The 24522-nt window shown below is 39.3% G+C and overlaps 1 protein-coding gene across 1 annotated transcript in view; it reads left to right on the top strand.

Annotated features, from left to right (window-relative positions):
- kcnh5a (potassium voltage-gated channel, subfamily H (eag-related), member 5a) overlaps positions 1-23924 on the top strand; it is a 97917-nt gene extending 73993 nt beyond the window's left edge. The window contains exons 11-12 of the mRNA XM_082146781.1: positions 1279-1475; positions 21062-23924. Of these exons, the coding sequence (XP_082002907.1) occupies positions 1279-1475; positions 21062-22225 (1361 nt within the window). The 3' untranslated portion in view covers positions 22226-23924. The remainder of the gene's footprint in view (positions 1-1278; positions 1476-21061) is intronic.
- Positions 23925-24522: the final 598 nt, after the last annotated feature.

Raw genomic sequence — 24522 nt, 5'->3', positions numbered from 1 at the left:
CAAACTTATAAAGGACACAATACTAACGCAGTGGATCCTAAAATATGGTTTTCACACAGGGTCTTGCACAGTGAACTCTCTAACATCCATTCTCTGAAGAAACATAAAAGCCCACAGTTCACTCCATGTGCTATATGTGGCATTTGCTACTCTGTCCACGGCGTCGTCTTATCCTGCTGTAATGGAACTGTGGGGACCGATTCTCCGTCAATTGATTGTTGAGTCTTTTGTTTCACAGGGATGTTCACTGATAGTTCACACAGTCTCAGTTCAGCCAGTGCTATAACGATGACCAGAGAAACAGGCATATTTTTAAGCTCAAATACAGACTGCTCTTGTAAAAGATGAGGAAGCCCAGGCTCGTAAACGTCTTATTTGAATTTGAGAAAGCAACAACAATCCTGGCCTTGTGCATCTTCTAGTTCTGTTGTAGCTTTATTTTTCCCCCTGAAATGTCTCTGCAACAAAGGGACAGTTACTAACGCTGTATTTAACTCTGAGCCTGGAACCAATTCCACTATGAACAATAAAAACAGACGGCTATTTTGTTGTGAAGAACACGTGCGCAAACAGTAACATTTACTGTAAGAGATTTCTCTCTCTCTTTGACTGGACTATTTCTTGATCTCTTTATCTCTCGAGTCTTGCTGATGTACCGCTGCCGCAAGAATGTGACGTGCCCTTCACTGACGCGGTGTAATAGCAGATGACATGACATTAGACCTTATGAGACACCGTAGAGGGGAAGTTAATGCCTCTTCTCTCTAATGGGGAATCAGATCAGATGCTCTTTTGTTTTAATGATTATGAAATGAAATAAGATGCGAATGCTGTGAGTTAATTAGCCCCAAGGCGTTTACTTGAACCCACCAGACTAAACCTGCTGGGCTCCTAATGATGCCCCTCATCAAAAGCCCAGAACACTGGGTACTTTGTACAGATTCTCTCATGAGTGTGGTGTGAGAACTTAGAAGATACTTAGGTCCTACTGTAGTAAGATCAAGTCGGTCTGTTTGATTCAGAGTAGCTACAAAAAAGAAAAGCTCAAATACAAGCCCATAGCTAGAACTATCAGCAATTACAGTTGCAGTAAAACATATTAAGAAGCTCAACTGTTTTTAACTTCGACAATAATAAGAAATGTAGCTGAACAACATGCTGAAGACTAATGTCTGCTAAATTCACTGGGATCATTTTATGGCCAATTGCAGAAAGCTTTTTTCCTGCAACTTTATTAATGGTGTCATTTAAAACTATAATTCCTCTCTTCTGTCCCAGGTAAGGGTGATGTGTTTGGTGACGTGTTCTGGAAGGAATCCTCACTGGCACATGCCTGTGCTAATGTGAGGGCTCTGACGTACTGTGACCTGCATGTCATCAGGAGGGACGCGTTACTCAAAGTGCTGGAGTTCTACACAGCCTTCGCCAACTCCTTCTCCCGAAATCTCTTCCTCACCTGCAACCTCCGCAAGCGGGTAAGCGCCACATACTCACTCTTGTCGTGACCAAATATCACGTTCTAATGGGAATAGACTTTGCTGAATCCATTCTGATATTTGAAAAGCCTTGGAGAATAGAATGCTAGCATGATCGCTCACTTTTTCTCCAGTCTTGGTTCAAGAAGACTTTTTTCCCCATTCATTTTCTGCATTGGCATTTAAAAATAAGGGCATTAAAAACCTGAACAAAATTAACCAGCTATGCAATGAATTACATGATGATAAACTGATTTAAAGCAAAAAGTACAGTATATGAAAACCAGAAAAATTAAACCATGAATCATTGCGAATAACATATTTGGATAAAAAATTGCCAGGGATTTGCGGCATATGGATAGCATATTGGTTATCAGCATTATTATATTTATTTATTTTAATCTTTTTTTGTTGTTGTTGTTTATCAGTAGCTATTGATCAACATTGGATATTTGATTGTTCATTCTTATTTCCTCTATTTTTACATTTAGATTACCTTTGCTGTCGTCTAACGCTCACAGTTAACATTTGAAAACACTTAATAGTTATAACAGCAAATGTGATCTTGTGCAAATTTCAAAATTGATATGCATTTTTCATACCGTGCATTATAATGCTGTGAGGCCTAAATTCACTTTTAAAATCCATTTAAAATGATTGTCTTTTTTCCTTTTTTCATTAATTTTAGGCAAAATTATGATGACATGCTTCATGAAAATGCTGCTGCTCTTAAAACTTTCGTTTTGCTTTTCTTATCTATCTATCTATCTATCTATCTATCTATCTATCTATCTATCTATCTATCTATCTATCTATCTATCTATCTATCTATCTATCTATCTATCTATCTATCTATCTATCTGATCTATCTATCTGATCTATCTGATCTATCTTATCTATCTATCGCGCTTCAGCCTGGTTGGTGTTCACGGAACAGGACGCAAAAATGAAGAGAGGAAACCCAAGGTCTAACTAGGACCAAGGAACAGGACCGGAGCACACAAAGTTTTAAATAATTTATTATTGGTACAAAACGACTAACGTTTCGACGCCCATGCGTCTTCTTCAGAGTCAAATAATCAATGGCAACGATGTACAGATTTTAAAGAATCAAAAATTCTAATCATTGGCCACAGGCCTAGATGGGTGTGGTACATCAATTAATCAATCATATACAAGCACTCAGGTGAAAAAAAAAGAAAAAAAAAGAAAAAAAATTATATATATATATATATATATACATACATATATACATACACACACACACACACATATATATATATATATATATATATATATATTCATACACACACATATACATACACATACATACATACACACATACATATTCATATACATACATACATACACACACATACATACACATATATATATATATATATATATATATATATATACACACATACATATATAATAAAATAAAACTAAATAAAATAATTTGAATAAACAAAATAAATGATAAAAAAAATATATGAGTGCTTGTATATGATTGATTAATTGATGTACCACACCCATCTAGGCCTGTGGCCAATGATTAGAATTTTTGATTCTTTAAAATCTGTACATCGTTGCCATTGATTATTTGACTCTGAAGAAGACGCATGGGCGTCGAAACGTTAGTCGTTTTGTACCAATAATAAATTATTTAAAACTTTGTGTGCTCCGGTCCTGTTCCTTGGTCCTAGTTAGACCTTGGGTTTCCTCTCTTGATATATATATATATTTATTATCGATTTATTTTTTCCATGTCGTATCAATCAGATTATTTGTCTCAGAGACTCAAGCACATCCTTGTGCACTTTGACCTGAATGTGTGGTGTGCAGTCCTGCTGTGTGCTGTGTTGGCATGAGTTCAGAGCTCTGTTGTGGCTTTCAGACCTGACCTCACATTCCTTAAATACATAAATGATTCATTCTGACAGACCGCCCATGGAGAACTTTGGATCTCTTGACGAAAGAAAGACCCTGTGCACTCACAACACAATTAGGAGACCTCAGCTGTGCATTTTACTGCCATTGAGTTACATAATTAGTGAGCATTGTGTAAAACTATATTTAGATGCAAAGATTTCCTCTGTTGCTATATCTAATCTCTATCATTGAGGAAACGATGCACTGAAATTAGGTGTGTTAATGTCATCTTTAAATAATGAGGGAGGAGATCTTGCATTCTCCCAAGTAAACAAGTTAAATTGGTAAATTTTTTCATAGACCTGCTGGACTTCTTGGACACAGACAGGAATCACTGAGCCACGATATTAATTTATTTCCTCTGGCCACAGCAAAATAGGACCTGTCTAATGAGAGGATACTTTGCTAAGGGCACTAATGAATTGATTTAAAGGTTTATGGTTCTTCAAGGTCTCTGAGTTACTTTGAGTTCATGAATTTTGCATGTAGTTGATTGCATGCAGTTGGAGCTCGGCGTACATCTTTCATTATTAGACGACATGGTCTATTTGAAAAATTCTTGTTGCAATATTAATTTTGTCATAGTGTCTTACATACTGTGATTTTTCTGATGGGTTTTACTGTTGATTATTATTCGAATATGCTAACTTAGGCTTACCACAGAGGTTACAGCAAGCAGATAACCATCAATTATACTGACCAGGATGAGGTGAAAATAGTGTGAAGTGTTTTAAGGGCAGAGCGTTGGTTTCTTTGTCAGTGGAGTGACAGAGGCCGTCCCATTGCCCCGCTGTGCTCATTCGACTGGGTAAAGCTGCTGATGGGCCGGCTTTACTGAGGAGGAACGGCCCCCTGCAGCGCACACTCTGAATAAAGCATGAGTCAAATCATCGGGAATACACGCACACACACTGACTCACACACACCACACACATTTATCATGCATATTAACAAGAGGTGTGGCCTCCTACTAATATTATGAAATGAATGTCATTATACTGTATCTACAACCTACACACAACATGACCAATATTGTTCACGTTGTGTTGGTGTTAGTCAAACATCGATTTGAATTGCTAAAATAAGAAGACTAATGCCGGGTTCAGACTACATAATATTTTAGTCTGTTATGAAAGTCACTGTGTCAGATTAGGCAATTTCGACTCCTCAATTCTTGTTGTGTTATGGACAAGAAACATATCAGACTACACATTGCTTCCCGACCAGTCATCGCTTGCTGTCTTTAATGGTGTGCGTGAAGGCGAAAGGGGTGGAAACTTTGTTAAAGTAACTTAGATTGTTTAAAATAGAGAGTGTGTGTGGGTGTAAATAGAATCAATTTGTCATTGCACTGGACTATTTTAATTATATTTTAAATACTGAATGAAATATAATTATTTATGTACTACCATTTCAAAGTTCGGGGTTGGTACATTTAAAAAACAGTTTTTTTTTTTTTAAAGAAGTCTCTTCTGCTCACCAAGACTGCATGTATTGGATACAAAATATTCTCATTTAAAAAACATTCTCTTTCAATATATATTCCTGAGATGGCAAAGCTGAATTTTCAACAACCATTACACCATTGTCCACTGTCTTTTGTAGCATTATAAAAGTTTTTGGTCAATTTAAAGCTTCTGATTAAAGGTATTGGTTTCACTTTATTTTGATGGTCCCTTTAACACATTCAGTTGACTATAGGTAAGTTTATTAAGTAAAGTTGCACCTACATGTCTACTAACTCTCATTAGAGTGTTTGTAGAGTATTAGTAGACTGGTAGGGTTAGAATAAGTTGACATGTAGTTGAATAATTACTTTTTGCCAGTAGAATGTCTGTTGGAGGAGCATCACAATAAAGTGTTAGCAGATATTAAGCAGACAGTCTACTAATTCTCTAATGACTGCTAGTTGACATGTAGTTGCAAAGTTACTTATAGTCAACAGAATGTTCAAAAGGGACATCAAAACATTAAAACAAGGGACATATATATTTTTTTTTAATGATACTAACCCCCAACTTTTGAACAGTTGTATATGTTTATTTCTCATACCTAGTCCACCATTTTGGACATTTGTTCACTGAGCTCATCATAATGGACTCTGGGACTTTTTGTAAAAGTGTCTTGAGGCAGCATAATTATAAAAATTAAAGATTCACAGCCGAAGTTCTCATACTTTCTTTAAACGCTTTCACATCTATCCTTCAGACTCCCTCATTATCTCCACTGGTCAATGTCTGAATGACTCACAGAAGTTCTGATTGGAAGGAAAAAAGCTCAGTGAAAGCCCTGTAAATGTCTCTGAAAGGAAAGGTCACTCAAAAAATAGTGTGTTAGTGAGTGAATATTTCCACGGCTCTACATCCACTCATGGATTAGATGTATAGTGCTATTGGCCTGTAAAGACTGTTCCTGTGAACTATTTTTTTGTTTTTGTTAAAGTAACTCTTGGTTCATGTTGGCTAGAGTAGATCACATTAAGCTTTTGTGAACTGATGACCTTTGTTTGATCTTGACAGACAGCTTTGTATTAACATACAGTTCAAAAGTAAATGCCTGAGAGTGTCTATCCCGTTCCGAGGCCGCATGTTCACTAGACAATCCCTTTGCTAGATCAGCAGACAATCCAAACCAATCTCAAACAAATACTTCACCATCACCCGCTGGGCTCACAACTGTTTGTCTTTGGCTGCTGATTAGTGTCAGATCGGAGTCTTTTTTGCCCAAGCTGATTCATCTCAGTAGCAAACGTTAAGAGGAAACCGAATCCTCCACACCTGCCACGCTTTCCTCCTAACAAGATTTACAAGGCCTTCGGAAAGCTGCAAACACCTGCCAATAAGGTGGGCGAAGCAACTTTATCATCCCCTCCATTACCAACAGGACAGGCAGAGAGATGCTCTCTCAGCAACAAGAGAAAGAATCACACAAAAATCATCAGCAAACAGTGTGTCCACACAAAGAACAGTTCATTTGTTTGGTGCAGTGACCGGTGTGACTATTTGTATCTGTCCCCCAGTGAAACCTTTTCAAAAACTGTGACGTTTGAATTGTACATTCATTGATCTCACATTTTTTATGCCATGTAAACATTTGGTTTTCTGTGATATACTCTACATTGTTGCTGCAAATTCTGCTGATTTGTCAATGTTATCTAGCTAGCTGACATGTATGATGTTTTGTTTAATTTGTATTTAGGTCATGTGATCGACTTGGAAGCATCAACAATTTTGTGTGTGTGTGTGTATGTATGTGGTACTGGTAAACCCTACTTTATGGGGACAAAATGTCCCCACAAAGATGGCAATATCCAAAATCGTTGTCATGAGGATAACAGCTTATAAATCATCCTGAGTGATGTTTTTTAAAAATGTAAAAATGCAGAAAATGTTCTGTGATGGGAGGTTTAGGGGCAGGGTTAGTGAAAGGGGATAGAATATACAGTTTGTAGGCTACAGTATAAAAATCATTATGTCTATGGAAAGTCCCCAAAAAACATGAAAACACAATGTGTGTGTGTGTGTAAACTGTATACTACCGTTCAAAAGGTTATGGTCAGTAAGATATTTTTCAAATAAATAAATAAATCAAGTCAATAAGTGTAGAATAGTACCCTCGAAATCCAGAGTTCTCGCGAGAGCACAAGTTGAATTTGCTCAGCGAGTTTACTCTGGCGTTGAGTAATGATGCTTATGCCCTTGTATCCGAGCTGCACCAATCACATCGGGTTATCTGATATAGGCGGGCCAGAGGTGAGCTAAACAGATGACGACAGCGCTGTGACGTCGAAGTCATTAGTAAACATTGCAAGATGGCTATGGATGAACACCAGTTGTTTGAAATGGCTTTGGCCACTACAATGAACGAGTTAGACTTGGCTTTTTATCTAAAAGAGGAACAGAAGACTGCGCTCGAATCGTTCCTTTGCAAGAAGGGCGTTTTTGCTGTTTTGCCAACCGGATACGGCAAGAGTCTAATCTACCAGTTAGCTCCGCTGGTGGCTTAGCGTATGGGGCTTATTGTGATTGGTCGTAGTGTTATCCAATTGCGTGCAGTGAGATTTTCAAATGCATGCTTGGTGCCACCCCTCAAGCTGGTCGATTTTTATTAGTCGATACCAGACCATTAATCTTTCAGATTTAGGTCTGGATTTCCAGGCTAGTAGAATAGGCAAATATGAGGAAATCTGCTATTAAGCTGCAGTCTGATTGTAGTATGGTTGTGTGTCTGTGTGCATACAGAGAACATTCAGGTATTAGATCATTTTGAGAGATGTTGTGGAAGAAAAGTGGTCAGTTGTCTCCCAAAGAGGCAAGACACATTTTTTCCATTTTTCTTTGGTAAATAATGAATAGAAACAATTAAAGCTGCTCTGTCTTTCTGCCAGAGAGCACAGCATCAGCAGTATGATCTATCTGTACAGATGCTTCCTAGAAACTGGGCAGGACCCAAAACAAGTAGATCACAATGTTTTATAGCCACTGTGGACATTATTGATAAAAAAATGTAACTCTAATGGGCCATAAGGCTTCTCTTATAGAATTACTTAAGGGTTAGATTTAAACTTCAAAGGCAATTTCTCACTGTACCAAAATTACTTAAAAAGTACCCAACCTCTATTTGTCCTGAACTATAAAGTCTATTTTAAGTTCTGTGAACTTTGTGGAGACATTAAATAAATTCAATAATCCTGAACAACATGCATGTACAGATTGCACAACATGAACATGAATCCTATAGCAGTGGAAGAGTCCTTCCACCATCCTTTCTTAAATTAAACCAAGTGAATTTTGCACCAAAAAAATGTATATGTGTTTTATTTCTATGTTGTCAAGAGGTATTATTGAACTCAAGATTTGAATGAATAATCTAATTTTAGTCAACTCTTTGCTGATTTTCTTCTTTGTTAGTATCTTGAGATTTATTCCACTAGATTGTCATTAAATCTGCTGATCCGGAAATAATCCTTTAGACTTCGCAGTTTCTGTTGAAGTTGGCTGGTAGGTCTGTAGGCTGAGACATGAATTAATTAAATGCAGCCTTTTGGCTCAGAGAGCAAAGGCCAAGGTAGGTATTGATCCCCAAACAGAGACTCTAATTTTATGGCTTGCAAAATGGCACCAGTTCTCTGTAGCCATTGTATTTTTGCCAGGAAGCATTATAGGTGAGTGAAAAGAGGCACTTGAATGTCTGAATGCAGAGAAATGGACGTGATTGTCTGAGAGGGACTATCATAGTCCTGACTCTTTATAGTGGGCAATAATCTGCTGATTGGCTGGCAATGATTGGAAAATGCTGAGCGGGGTGTTCCTGGGCTGGTGATGCCTCAGCATTGGGATGGGGGGGGTGGAGTGGACCCCATCTCTGGCATATCTTCAACATCCCGCTAGACTTAAAGTAGCAAAGCGGAGGAGTGTTGAATAGGAGGGGGGCTGCAAAGGAAGGATAAATGCTTGCCAGATCCCATTAATCTACAATGTTGGATTTTGCTGTGTTGGAAGACTCAGTGCTTTTTTGTTTCAATTCCCTGTGCCTTTTGCCGTTACACCCCTTTGCACTGCAGAAAATCATCTGAATCTTTCAAAACTCATGGGCATATTTTCTTAACATTTCAAATGTCCTACAGTGATTGTCACTAGGTTGTTTCACACCTAAACATAACTACTATAGCACTAATAATAATAAAAACAAGTACCCTTGCTGGTCTCGTTTTTTAGTTTGTTTGCCCCTTTTTTTATTTACAATCTATGGCTTATTTTCAGCTGATATGCAATCATAGACTTTTTGCATAAAGCCGAAGTGCTCAGTCATCTTTCAAAATTTAGTTCCAGTTCTGCTCTAACACGCATTCCTGTCATTTTGAGTGGGCCTAAAGACTTCATTTGTGTTTGATTGAACTGGGGGATACTTCTGCAGCTAGACAGATCTCCATACTGTAAGTGCAAACAGAAATAAGCTCAAACAATCCCAAATGCATCTTTTGGTTATTAGACTTTTACTGTATATCATCTTTTTTTCATAAGCCGTGTTTCCACCGCAGGAACTTTCCCCAGGAACTATAGGGACTTTGGGGTGGTACTCAATGTGTTTCCCTGCTCGCGAGGTAGTACTTTTTCAAAGTTCAGGAAATTTTGAGGGTGGGACTTGGGTGCTGAACATGCTGATTGGTTGAGTTCATGCAGCATTTTGATTGGTTGACTCCATGCAGCATTTTATTTCAACCACCATTTTAAAAGTCTTTTGCGGTGCATGCAGTAAGAGTTGCTTGCTATTCAGAATCAACAATGGAATTGAAAAAATATGGCCAATGGACCGACAACAAGGTTCAGGCTTTATTAAGCCTTTATGCGGAGGACAAAATCCTGCTGGAACTGGGAAGTCGCAGACAAGTTTTATTACAAATTAGCACACCAGACTTATTGGCCTAATCTTCACAGTACTTTAGACCTCGATGGAAATGCAGACAGCAACAGGTCTGGGGGGAAAAAGTTCATGGGACAAATTGTTCCGGGTAATTTCGGTTGAAACACAAGACCAGTGGAGTATTGAGGAATGTTTTTTTCATCTTGTTTAGTTTAAGTCACTGTAAATTGCCCTTTTCTGTTTTTGCCATAATCACATTTCAGTGGGACTGTTTAGAAGTTTTAACTAAATGAAAACCAGTAACCATATAGTTGCATTTGGGTCATGGTATAGCAGAGCAGTGACTGTGATCAGATTAGGTTCAGCTTTAAACCACTTGCCTAGACTTGCATTCCAGTTCACAGATACTTGATTTATCTTCAGCTGCTAATGGGTGGATTTTCAACCAAAAGTTTCTAACCAAACTAAAGCTAGAACAGCTGTATGAAAGACCACAGAGACTGGAAGGCTTTCAACAGCTGCTGTTACTACACATCAGCAGGGCTAATGTGAGTAATCTGAATAATTTCAAACCATGCACAGAAATAAACCCTGTGAGTTGATTATCATTTAATATACAAAAAAAAAAGGTCTCTGCACCTGGGTATAATATGACTCGTGACCTTTTCAAACCGTGTCACAATGCAAACCAGAACAAGGGGGAATGTTTTAATTCTTCTCCAGAAAAAGAAGTGTAAGCAGTCATGCTGTGCATTTGACTTTTTTTGATTAATTTTCCATTGCTGGTTGTGCTTCTTGCTCAATATAGAATGATAAACACCTAACCAGTAAAGGATAATTTAGCTACATATGAAATATAAATTACTCTTACAGTACATGTGCACACAGGCACACACACTGTATACAGTTTATCATATTTCTTCTCTTGGATCAGAATACCCAAGAGAACACAGGCTTAATAAAAAAAAAAGCTCATATAAAAGTTTGCACAGTATTTTATAACTAAAAAAACCTCTGTACTTTGTCATTGTTAACCTTCACATGTTATGAACTGCACAAGGTGCAATAAAAACTAACCAAACCAAACTTACTGAACCAAAATGTATGTATTTATTTGATTATTTAATCCATTTAATTAATTCATTAATTTAATGTATTTTTGCAAATTCTGGGCATGGCTTTTGAAGTGATTCTTTGAATTAATATTAATGTTTCATTTATTTATTTTTTAAAAATTTTTAATCAATAACACCCTTCCTTCAGTTTCCATTATAGCCCAAAAAGGTTTACGTTTGTGTTAGTTTTCAAAAATATGATGTCAACATGACAACAGCTTTATCATCAATTTATCATTGTAAATCTAATCGGTAGCAAAACAACTGTAGAAGGAAGATCTATTTATAGTGTTTATCTTAATGCATATCAATATATTCTGTGAGAAGGAAGAGGTATTCATAAAAAAAAAACACAGCCTGAATGAGAAGAAAGAAATGGATTTTTGTACTTTGAGGCCTTTTCTCATAATCCACCTCATCCCCAAGGATAAGGCAGGGTGGTTTACCTGTCACTGTTCCCGCTGTCTGTCACTTAGTCACTATCAGGGCATGTTATGTTACATGTGGCTCTTGTCATGAGTGATGAAAGTGTCATCTCATTCCCTTCATGTATTTATCAAAGTCATGGGAATATTTTCTTTGGAAAAGGGGCCCCTTTTGTTGTTTAAATGTATTTATTAAAGACATTTTTATATTTGAGAGTTCAACTTATCAGACAGTATATTGCCTGAATAGGCCTACATTCATTTTTGCCTGAGAATTAATGAACTAGAGGCCTGTCTTTAATGAGTACACATCTTAAACCTCTGTCATGTTTAAAGCCATGCAAAACAAAGACCCACAAAATTGCTTCTCTTCTATGGCATCTATCTAATTTAATACTCTTTTTTGAAGAGTATTGAAGACTCTCCCCTAAATTAAGTATACCTCAAGTTCATTTTATTAAGTACTTAAGTAAAGTTCAAGTGTATTTGTAAGTATACTTTATGTAGTAAATACTAATATTAGTATTAGTACGGGGTGGCCTGCCTGCGACTGGCTCCTCTGCGCCGCTTAGGTGGAGGCTGCTGCTGCGGCGCGGGAGTGAGGGTAATCACAGGACGACACCCTCGGCGACGAGTAGACTGAGGAGCTGCGGGCAGTTGGGTGGAGGCAGGATATGCTTAAATCGCCTCTGTCTGCTTCTGTACAGCTGAGAACTGCTGGGCGAAGTTCTCAAGTGCTTCGCTGAAGAGGCCGGTCTGGGACACGGGGGAGTTAAGGAACCTGACTTTGTCGGTCTCCCTCATGTCGGCCAGACACAGCCAGAGATGGCGTTCCTGGACCACCATAGTGGACATTGCACGACCCACCAACCATGCGGTCACCTTCGTCACACGAAGCGCGAGGTCCGTCGCAGCACGAAGTTCTTGGAGAACTTGGGGATTATGACCACCCTTGTGCAGGTCCTTCAGTGCCTTGGCCTGATGGGCCTGCTACAACGCCATGGCATGTATGGCAGAGGCGGCTTCCCCACAGGCCTTGTAAGCCTTGCCGGTTAAGTCCGACGAGTACTTACAGGTCCGGGAAGGGAGACACAGCTCTTCGCGGCAAGTGAAGTTAGGGCACAGTTGCATAGCAATGGCCTGCTCCACTGGTGGGATGCACGTGTAACCCTTAGCCGCCCCACCATCAAGGGTGGTGAGGGAGGAGGAGCCATTAGGACGGTTTCTGGCAGTGAAAAGTGCCGTCCAAGAAGAATCATGCACCTCATGCACCTCCGGGAAGAAAGGCACCGGGGTAGGTTGCTGAGAACCAGCGCGTGTCACCCCGGGAAACCAATCATCCAGCCTTGAGGGCTCGGGACATGGTGGAGGATTCCATACAAGCCCAATCCTGTTGGCGGCCCGGGAAAGCATGGCCATCATCTTCGGGTCCGACTCGGGCACCGCTGTCACACCTGAAGGTGGCAGTGGCGCCGAATTGTCATCCTCAGAGAAGTCGGACCCACCCTCCGATGTAGCGATCGACATCTGTTCATCGTGGGGAGCGCCAAAGGAAACGACTGGTACACACCTCGTGGATGGTCCAGCACATTCCGTCGGCGGCTCTACTGGCTGCGGAGCGTGGGAGGGATGAAGGTTCCTAGGGGAGGGAGGAGTTAGAGGGTTAGATCGCGGCAGAGACGGAGGGACTCCGCCCCTTTGCAGGAACGAGAGTCTCAACCGTAGCCCCGAGATGGTCATTTTCCCACAATGGATACATGACTCATCCATGAACACTGCCTCAATGTGTTCAATGCCCAGACACACGATGCCGCGTTCTTGACCATCCCACGATCCCAGGTAATGACCGCATCCAGAAACACACAGATAGAGTGACATCTTTAAAAAGACGCGCTCCACCCGTGTAATCTTTCAGGGGACTTCTCTCCTTGGTGCTGAAGCACGCAGGGGAATGGTCGCAGTGGACACAGACAGGGAAGTGTGCAGCCTGTCGTGCACTGTCTCTCTCTCACGGCGATCTTACCAGTCATAAGAACGGCTTTTCAGAGCTCTTGGTGCACCGTACCAGCTGTAAGAACAGCCTTTTTGTTTTGCTCAGTGACAAACAACAGAAACACAAAAAGACAGAAAGAGAGAGAGAAAAGTCGACCCTGCTGCCACGCTGTATCACCCGCACCAGACATGAGAGATCCTCCTGGAGAGCTCGCTCGTATAATAGAAACACTCAATGAAGAGAACAGCATCGAAATGCTCGGCTCCGAAGCAAAAAACTGAAGTGCAATCACACCTTCTGCTTATTATATACCCATGCTGCGTGGCTGAACAGCTGATGCAAATGATTGCACGGCAATGTGCATTGTCTCGTTTAGTTTCACTCGAATTAGATTGGCCTCTCTAGCGAGATTCCTATTCATTGGTCACGACGTACAGTGAGAGTGCCCGACTGATAGGGAACTGCACTCTGTTTGAAAAAATGCTGTTATGAGTTTCTTACAGTAATTCCCAGTGCTCACATTTTATATAAATGAGAAACTGTACCATTTAAATTGGACATCTCTTGAGAGCAATTCCTAAATAGTTCAGCTAAATGCTTTATTTAAAAGTATTGCATGTGTCAGGTAGCCTATACAAAACATTGTTTAATAGTAATCGAGCTACCCTTTGTGTCACAATACTTCTAAAGGAAAGCAACCAAAACTAATATAAAAATCCTCCCTACAGAGAGTGGCTTATTAACATCACTTAAGCTCACTTTGTTCCTTAATCTTTGTAATCTTGGACTAAATAGTTTTAGTAAGTTTTAAACTCTGTCTGTTTCATTTAATGTGCCCCTATTATGCTATTTTAAAGGTTCCTCATTTTGTTTTGGATGTCTCCTACAAATGGTTTACATACATCCAAGGTCAAAAACGCAAAGTTTATCATACATTGCACATCACCTCATTTCTCAAATAGTCTGCAAACAGTTTGTTCAAAGATTTGGTTTCTCTAGTCCTAAACCCTCCTTTCCACAAGCCTACTCTGCTCGGTCAGATGGCCCAGTCTGTTGTGATTGGTTTAATGCTTATAGTCCTTGTCAGAAATAAAACACTCATTACCATATTTGAATTTCAACTCTGGATGCTTCCTCTGTGTTTGTATACACCGTGATATGAACAGTTACAATGACGTCAGTTTTACAGTATCGATTAGAGCCCGAGTCCTCATCCTTTGGAAGTTCATGCAAAGTGGATTGCGTGGATCAAAGTGGATCTTGACATGTCGACAACACAAACCAAACTCTTCCAGGCCTCAGCTACAACTACAGTGGCTACGTGTACATGCACAACTTTTGTTTCAATCGGACTGAATTCATTCTGATTGATGAATCCAAACGTAGTGTTTACATGAACGCTAAACGTGATCGGGTTGATGTGCGTGTTTATATGTCACAAGCTTCAAATCGGAAATAGATTTTTTGACATGAGCAAACTGCATGAATAGTGTTTCCTGCTGTTTGCGCATAATAACCATTCTCCTACATTGGTTCTTTATTTGTTTTAAACTGCAGACTTAATCCCATTTCTGCTCATAATTTTGAGACGATGAGCATATGAACCGTTGTGCCGTGCTGCTTATATTTATCACACAGTAAAAATGCCCCTCCCCGAGCCCAAAACCAGTCGTCTGTGGATGAGGATCCAAAACAAGGACTGGTGGGACGTTGTCCTGCTCCACTTCACAGACGCTGAGTGAAAGGAGAATTTTAGAATGACGGGACACTCATTTATATGACACTTTATTCAACAGGAAGAAACAGCTCGTTCATTAGACACACGCAGTCCTTACAGTTTCGGTTTTCAATCCGATCAAGTGTTTACATGTTCTTTCGATCGGATTAGAAAAGGAATAAACCATTCCTTTCAATCCAATCGAAATTTTATTCAGATCAAGCTCAATCAGATTGATTAAGGTGTTCACATGAAGGCTTTTCAGTCCGGTTGAGCCATCAATCCGATTACTAACAGAATATTGGGTTGCATGTAAACGTAGCCAGTGTTTGAGGGTCAATGTAGACATTGTTCCCGGGCAGCCAATGAAGAACATAGGCTGCCATTATGCAAATTTGGAATTAAGTGAAACTGGAATTGCTGACGACTCGTTTTGGCAGTTCAGAGTCGATTTGTTCTTTTAGGTGATGATAACTTTATTTGTCGTGCAATTGGATCTCTAAACCTTTTACATTCACAAACAGCTATATTACACACCGCATGAAAGGTAATCATTTTAAAAAAGCATAATAGGGGCACTTTCAAATCAGGTGAAGTGAGATGAAGCAAGCACATTCTGCTGGTTGAAAAAATCATTCATGTTGTCTTTTTTCCTCTGTAACCATGTAGCCTCTTTTCTGAGCTTGTGGATCTACTCTGCTTCTGTCTCATTATCAGTTTGCATCAAGTCGGCCTACCGCTAAGTACATTCCACGTAGTGTTGGTCTTTGTGTTGAACTGAAATTTCTACCGGTAAGCTTAAAGGGTTAGTTCACCCAAAAATGAAAAAATTCTAACTTTATTAACCCCCTGGGGTTGTATGGATTACTTTTATGATGGATAGATGCACTTTTTTGGACTTCAAAATCGGGGCCACGACTCACTACCATTAAAGCTTGGAAAAGCAATTATATTTTTTAATATAACTCCGGGTGTTCGTCTGAAAGAAGATAGTCATATCATATATACATAGGATGGCTTGAGGGTGAGTAAATCATGGGGTAATTTTTATTTTTGGGTGAACTATCCATTTAGCCTTTTTGACATTTTTATTGATACTGTTGTTCACCTTAATAATTCATTACATTTATATAGCGCTTTTCTATGTACACAAAGCGCTTTACATGGAAGGGGGGAAGCTCCTCAACCACCACCAATGTGCAGTATCCACCTGGATGATGCTACGGCAGCCATATTGCGCCAGAACACCCACCACACACCAGCTTACTGGTGGAGAGGAGACCTTAAAGGGACATTTCACACAAAAATAAACACGCTGTTATCATTTACTCACCCTCAGATTGTTCCAAACCTAAATTACTGACTTTCTTCTGTAAAACACAAAAGAATATATTTCGAAGATATATATATATTTTTATTTTTATTTTTGTCCATTCAATGAAAGTCAATGGGGTCCAAAACAGTCAGTAGGACCCCATTAATTTTCAATGTATTGACACAGCACCATAACATTCTTAAAAAATATTTTCTTAGGTTCCCTGTTGAACAAGTTTGAATTGTAGACAAAATTGTCTGCCATTGGTTGGCCAAACAGATTGCCCCGCCCCCAAACGTATGCCATTGGTTGAGCTGCTGTTGCTGTGTGGGGCTGATGTTATCTCTGGAAATCTAGAAGAAATGCTGTGTAGATTTGTCCCTGATACTCTTACTGTGACAGTTCTCTTGAATTGCAGGCTGGACAGTTTTTGGTGTTCAGACATGCAGCAACACTACTTTAATACTACAGCTCATTAGTTTGAGTTTCTGTCCAGAAATGAACTCACAGCTGTGTTAAATAAAACAAGATTGACCCGGCATGCCTGTGCAATTATTCCAATTATGCAATCCGTCTTTGTTGGAAGAGAAAAAAAAGTCACTTCACACAGGTGAAAAATGTTAGAATAATAACACTGGCTCCAGAGAGTGTAAATGAAATATTGGATTCTTCATTTAAATTCCCCATGGATGCTAAGAGATCATTATAAATTCCTAATCAGTTTCCCTCTGCAGCAGAGATGCAGGCTGTTGACACGTGTTTTTTTCTTTCTTTCGGTCTCTGCTTTTATTCAGCAGATAGCTTGAGCGTTGTGATAATTGTCATTATCCAATAAGCTGCACAAAGGGAATAATTAAACCACATACATAGCCGAGGCCAAAGAGTAAATTCTTTATATTCTGGCACTCCACATAATTCTCAGCTCTTTTTGTTTTTCATTTCATGGGCACATCACATTGCATCGCATCCATATATCATACACATAATTTGCACTGCATTTTCACATTTATATATGTAATGGTATTTAATGGTGGACAGGGATAGTGTAGTTTTATTAAGCAGCTTTACCCTTCACCCTTTAGAGGATGTGGGTTGTTTTAAAAGTTTTCTCAGATACACATATGGCTGTTTTAAACTTGAGATGCATTATCAGTATCATACTGGTTAAAGGCAATATTATATTGTTTTAATTGACTGGTATCAGTTGATAATGAATATTTAATTGTCCGTGCTCATTTTCCCTCTTTACCTTTAGATTACTTTTGTTCTCATCTACACATTTAAAGTTGATCTTTAAAAACACTAATTTATAAAGCACTGTTTAATGTATTCTTTAGCAAATCTCAAAATGAATAACAATTTTTCATACTGTATATGATAATGTTATGATGCTTTTTGTATTTTCTATTTATTTAGACAAAATAGCATTGCATTTTAATATTGACCATTATTGGACTATCAGTTATGACATAAAAAAATCATTAACGGCTTATCAGTATTGGCCAAACTTTTAATATCAGTGCATCCCAAATTTGAACTGTTTTGAATAGTGACTAAATAGATGTTTGTCAAATTCAGAATGCAAATTAGATGTCACAACTGTTAATAGCAGTTATGTGAAGATTATTGTTTCCAACAAAACATATTTAGCATCCATCACTGATCACACCTCTGTTTCTTTTGTAGCATTCTCATTCTGCACCATAGCACTTATTTTGTATTTGGCTACACAGCGTTCATAGCCCACTCTCACTTTTTTTCTAGTTTACTCCATCACTCCCATCTCGTTCTGCTCGTACTAAGCGACATTTAAATAATATGAAGAGGCAGAAGGGGGCTGGATTCATTATTTACCAGAGTCCTCCTGGGAGATGAGAAGTGACATGCGCCGCAGCACTTCAGGGTGCCGAAAGACTGCACGGGGATAACTAAAGGGCACGTGACACGCTCTGTTCTATTTTTAACACTACAGACCAATGTTTGCCCGGAGGATTTTTTTTTTAAGTCAGTACGGTCGCTGTAATGTTATCGCACACGACAGTGATAGTGAAAAAAAGTAGCAATTATCTATGAGTTTTTGTGTTTTTTTTTACTATAATGTGTAAGTGATATAAAGATTAGACCTCTCTACAAGTGGGAGTTTTACATAAAACAAAATGCGTTATTCCAGGCTGGTCTTTGAACTTGTGATGAAATCCCATTAAAACTAACAAGCCGTGTGGCCGCATGACCTCCTCAGTATGTCAGGTGAGGTGGGGCTGTACAGACCTCCCTAGGGTCCTCAGCTAGGGGGCTTGGGTGGCTAATTAGCACTCTCTAATTAAAACGTATGCGATCAAAGCTAGTGCCATGCGTATGCACACAGCCGAAAGAGAAGCGATGAGGAGGGAAGGCAGAGAGGCAGGCGGTCTATTTCTGCGAGGTGTCATGTTACTGGGTGAAAGCTCTGAAACAGTGTACAGATCTGTGGTAGCATCGAGGTATTTGTGGTTTAAATGCTAAAACTTTTGATACCATTGTAATACCTGAACCTGAATGTTGACCCACCTGGCATAACTCCAGTGTTGTTAGTTTAATTTGTGTACTACTGTCCTGAGCAATACTGTCATGCCTCAGGAACCATGCCAATGGCACTTGACCCCATAGCTGGCTGAAAGCATGAGAGCAATACTACATCTTTTAAGGGCTCTCGTTGAAACAAAACCCAGCCAGCTTTACAACAGCAATAGCATCCAAAATTCCAGAGAATGGTTCATTCAGTAAAAAAGTTTATATAAAAGTTTATATATATACACACACAGATTTTTTTTTTTTTTTTTTTGGACTATAAGGTTGAGTAAATGATGACTGAATTTCCATTTTTGGATGAACAATACCTTTAATGTTTTTTTGTTTTTTGTTTCATATTAAATACTTTTTTTAATGAAATTATACTCTAAATAAGGAACTAAAACTGCCAGTAGGTGGCGTTAAATGTCTCCATTTATTAATTCAATTCAATTTGATTCGATTCGTTCAAGCGGCTGATTCATTCAGGAGTGAAGTAAATGGTTCTCTTAATAAATGTTCAATTGAATCATTGGTTCACCCCATTCGTTCAAAACACAGATTCAGAAATGAAACGCCGCTGTGTGTTGCTCTGAGACGAACAGTTCTGCTTTGTCTTTATATTTTCGTTGGCAAAACTGTACAAAACAGACAATAATGTGTCTAAAATAACACAATATTAACCTCTTATTTGTTGAACAGTTGTATAAAATCAGTGTCGCATTTGCACTCATTTGCTATTCAGAACAGAAAAACAGAACTCGTTACTCGTGTGATATAGCATATAGCGTAACTATATCATATGATTTAAATATGAGACAAAAACTCATAGGAGTATTTTTGCCCCATATCTTGAATTTTAGGGACATTCTAACTGCATTCTGTAGGCTCCATCATGCAGTGAATTTTTGCCCTGCATCATATTCATCATCAATCAACTGTATGAAATGTTAGATGACCTACATAGATCTGGGGCGGGGCAAGTGCATGAAATGTAATTTTTTTACCATAATTAATTGATCTAAGTAACGCGTTAAATTGACAGCTCTAATCATTATTGTTATACTTTGCAGTATGACAGGCATGTCACAATTTGACCTTATTTCTATAACTCTCAACTCTCAGGATAGATTGGTGTTTTAATGAATATGACAATGTTAATGCATTTGGCCTTGGTGGACACGATCTGCTACACATGCTGCTTCTGGTGCTGTTGTTGCTGCTGCTGCAGAGCAAGTATAGAGATTTGCTACTGCCAATACCTGCCGCTGCTGCGCAAATAGTTACATAATATTACTCATAGCAATCTAGACAGGTGGAGCTGGGGGAGGTAGAGGATTTCAGAGGAACTCCAATAGCACACTGTAGGACCAGCTTATAGCAAACAATGAACAAGACTATTTAAATGCAGATCAAGCAAGCTCACTGGCTGCCAATGCAACAGAGACCTATCAGCTTGTTCCATGTAGTGATGATGTGATGGCCAGCAGAATGCATTAAGGACCCATCAGTCTGTGCTATCTAGAGATTCATGACAGAACTAGGTATGTCTTGCATTTGCAACTTTCTTATAATTGTGACTTTACATCTCCCAATTCTGACTTAATATCCCACAATGTGATTATTTCTGAAATATACCGCTTTTTCTGTCAGGACCACTATTGTCAAATACTATTGACAGTTAGCATTCAGTTTGGATTGGCAGTATGGTTCTGTTCTGGGCAAGAACTCCCCTTTGGGTAAACAGAACAGAACCAACATAAATGTATTGCAGATATCATAAATTAATTTTAATGTACAACATAATTAGAGAATTTTAGTCTGATTCAGGGGTAATCAGAATGCCAAATCCTGACTGATGAGAGGAGGAGCTGGGGATGGAGGAGGGAATTGGCTCCTGAGAAACACAATAGCTGTTGATAATACTGAAGGAGCTTATGAATACAGTGATAGGCGTCATATTCCTATAGGTAGACGTGGATCAGCTAAGAGTCAGCTGGTGCGTGCTTGACTAACGTGACGTGATGATTTAACCAGCATAATAATTCTTTATTCCTTCTTATGTTCATATTATCTGTAGAGCCTTTTTAGAGCTTGAATCAAGTCTTTATTTAATTCATTCAGTGCAGACAAGGACTCCAAACATACAGATTTCTTACATATCATTGTGTCTCCACAGATTGTTTTTCGCAAGATTGTCGATGTGAAGAAAGAAGAAGAGGAGAGGAGACACCAGAAAAACGAGGTGACCCTGTCTATCCCCGTGGACCATCCTGTCCGCAAACTTTTCCAAAAGTTCAAGCAGCAGAAGGAGATGCGTACGCAAGGTTCATCCCAGCATGACCTGGAGAGGAACCAATTTCAGGTGGAACATCACCTCCATCCACTGTCCCACCAGCTTCATCAGCAGCAATATCAGCCCCAGTACCAGGGCCACCATCCCCTTCAACACCAACATGTGACCACCATGCAAAACGGGACACCTGGCTCAGGAAACGGGAACGGTGGTTCTAGCGTTGTAACAGTCTCGCAGATAACCCCAATCCAGAACGCCCTAGCCTACGTTCAGACCGAGGAACCCAACAGCGAAGGCCATGAGGCTATGGAGCTCAAGCCCAGCTTTGGCGTAGATAACTCAAATTGTCTAAAAGTAACAAGTCCTGTGAGACCCAGAGGAGGAAGGGGACGAGGCTGGATGCGTTTCCATAACATTGCATCGGGATCATCTCCCATGCCTCCGCTGGAACTAGAGAAGCAGCCGCAGCAGAAGGAAGAGGAGTGGGGGGATGTGTCCCAGCCCCTGAATGTGATCTCAGACAATGGGAAGAACCAGGAAGCAGAGGGTGGGGGATCTAACGAAAGGGGTACTGGTGGAAACGGTAACAGTAGTGATGAGACTGATGAGAATACAGCCCTACACAAGACTGATTCTTGCGACAGCGGAATAACAAAGAGTGACTTGCGTATTGACCGGGTAGGTGATTCACGGAGCCCGTACGACAGGGCCTCGATAGAAAGGAGCCCATATGATCAGCCTAGTCCCGGAGTGGGTGACGTGACCCTTCGGGGGATTCAATTTCAGCCTGTTTCTGAACAGGCAGTGCTTCAAAACAGCCTGTATGAGGCAAAGCTGGAACTAAAAGAAGACATCCAGACGTTAAATAGCCGGCTAGCAGCTCTGGAGGACCAGGTGGGGGAGATTTTGAGACTTCTGTCAGAGAAGAGGAAACCTTCCCCACCTCCTCAGACCTCCTCGCCAAAAACTACACATCAGTGCCAGGACATCTTTGCCCTTTCTCAGCCTGTCACTCCAGAGACAGAAGGGGACGATGGACCCCTTTGAATAGGAGAAATATATTTAGATATTGATATGCTGTTTTTATTTATCGTTTCCCTTCCTCTCACTCAGGAAGGAAAGGTGACTACTGATGATTAGGGGAAGGATCCTTGCTGTTGTAAATATATACTTGCATGTCCAGCTGGAATCTGGCCTGCCAATGAAATCTTCTCTATGGATAGTAGTTGCTTGTAAACGTATGGAATCGGTTGCATGCGGAGATGATTTTATTCTGACATTGCACACGGAATCTTCTAACCAGGTGATATTTCAGGGCATTTTCTGCTTGAGTGATGGCTTGGTGCCCCAGATTTGGGATCTTGGGTTGCTGTAAGGCAGAATCAGGCTTGGTCAATACCTCCATCGGTCATTCTTCATAGTGAAATGGCTATTAATAGCTACAGTCATTTAAAGGTATGGCTTGCCCAAAAAAATTTATTCTGCCATCATTTATTCACCCTCATGTCGCTCCAAAGCACAAAAGAAGATATTTTGAATAACATCTATTTATTTATTTTTTCATACTGTGTGACTACTTGGTACTTTCAAAGCAAATGTGTAATGATCCGTAATGAATTTACTTCCAATTAGGGGTGGGAATATTTAGGCACCTCAAAATCTGATCCGATTCCAAAATGATCTACATTTTATCGTAATTAGTTTACCAACTTTTAATCTCAAATTTTTGTGTGCATTTTTATTTAATTACTTGTATAATTTAATTTAATTTAAAATTTAAAATTAAATTAAAATGTTAAGAGTTTTCAACTGACTATAGCTTCAAAACATACAAGCAAATCGTAAATAATAAAGAGGAACAATGAAACATATTATAAGCAATAAATGGTGTGCTTAAGTATCTGAATGTTTTCTAGTCAAGAGCAGTGATTTTTTTCTTTCTCAGCTTTACTGCTGTTTGATTATTACTGATGACATCATAGACAGCATGAGATCTTATAGGCTGCATTCACACAAATGCACAGATCTATTTTGACATATCAGATGTTTTATCCTGCCCGTTTAATTCCTTAATATATAATTGACCGTGTTTACATTAATTTCGTGTCATAAAAAGATTTTGAGATGCAAGTGCATTTAACCGCTTACTTGACAGTCACACACAACCGCTTTCCGCAAGCGCTCTTCACAAAGCCCACGTGAGCATTTGAAAGCAGACATCTCTGTCAGTAAGTGAGTTTTGTGTATTGAATATATAGACCAATTGCATTTCAAACTATAGACTTTCAGTGTATGGACAAAAAACCACTAAGACATTTTGCAAGATTTTGTGAAAGACTGAAGAAAGAAAGTCATACAGATTTGAAGGATACACACCAGGGTGAGTGAATTATGACAGAACTTTCGTTTTTAGGTGAACTATCCCTGATTGCTCAAATGATTGGAAGTTTATGAAATTGTTTGCCTAGATGATTTCTTGGATGTGATTAAGGAGATAATCCAATAACTAAACTCACTTTTGATATGCGAAACCCATTTCATTACCACCGCTGTTTCAAATTCCATTATTTTGTGGAACGTTATGACAGATGAGAGAGAAATGACTTAGCCCAATTTTTGGGGAGCTGTTTTACATGTTTTAGAGAGATATATCTGCATGCTGGATGGATTTAGCTCTGGCATGGTAGGACTATGGACTAATTGTTTTTCCCTTATCAATTATGCAAACACATACAAAGTGCAAGTCACAAAGTGGGGGAGAGGGAGGGAGGGAGGGAGGGAGGGAGGGAGGGAGGGGGGGGGGGGGGGGGGTCTTGCATTTGGAAAGCATGAACACATTCAGGTCATTTGGAAATTATACAAGCATGCACTGAATTATTTGCATGACATCAACATTGTGTTTCATATAAAAGGTCATGGATCCCTGGTATTGCTTCCCAATAGAAATCAATATATAGTACCCAGAATTAATTTCAGTCCAGATGCGTATTTCAAAACCTTCACATTTGAATCCAGTACCCAAACTAAAGCCACACTAAACCGCCTACTAAGGTGTTGTTTTTGAAAGAACCTAATGGTTGGTCATTTGAAAGTGCTATGGGTAACTTTCTTAATGTTATTATATCCACAGGCGGTGACTCACTGCATATCAGCATAAAGGGGGCTTTAGAGGGTTTATAACATAATGACTAATGCTCATTCACCTCTTATTTCCCATCAGTTCTATTGTAATGTTATTAGTCCATTCTGGTGATGTTCATACCAACACAAGGGATGTTCAGTTGTGAATGGGGTTCAAAAGAGAGACTATTAAGATTAATACTACACCAACAGGAGTGTGGTTG

The sequence above is a fragment of the Leuciscus leuciscus genome (genome assembly GCF_965113295.1).
Source record: "Leuciscus leuciscus genome assembly, chromosome: 19".
Taxonomy (NCBI): domain Eukaryota; kingdom Metazoa; phylum Chordata; class Actinopteri; order Cypriniformes; family Leuciscidae; genus Leuciscus; species Leuciscus leuciscus.
Note: the sequence above shows the minus strand (reverse complement) of the source record. Positions and strands in the feature narration are given on the sequence as shown.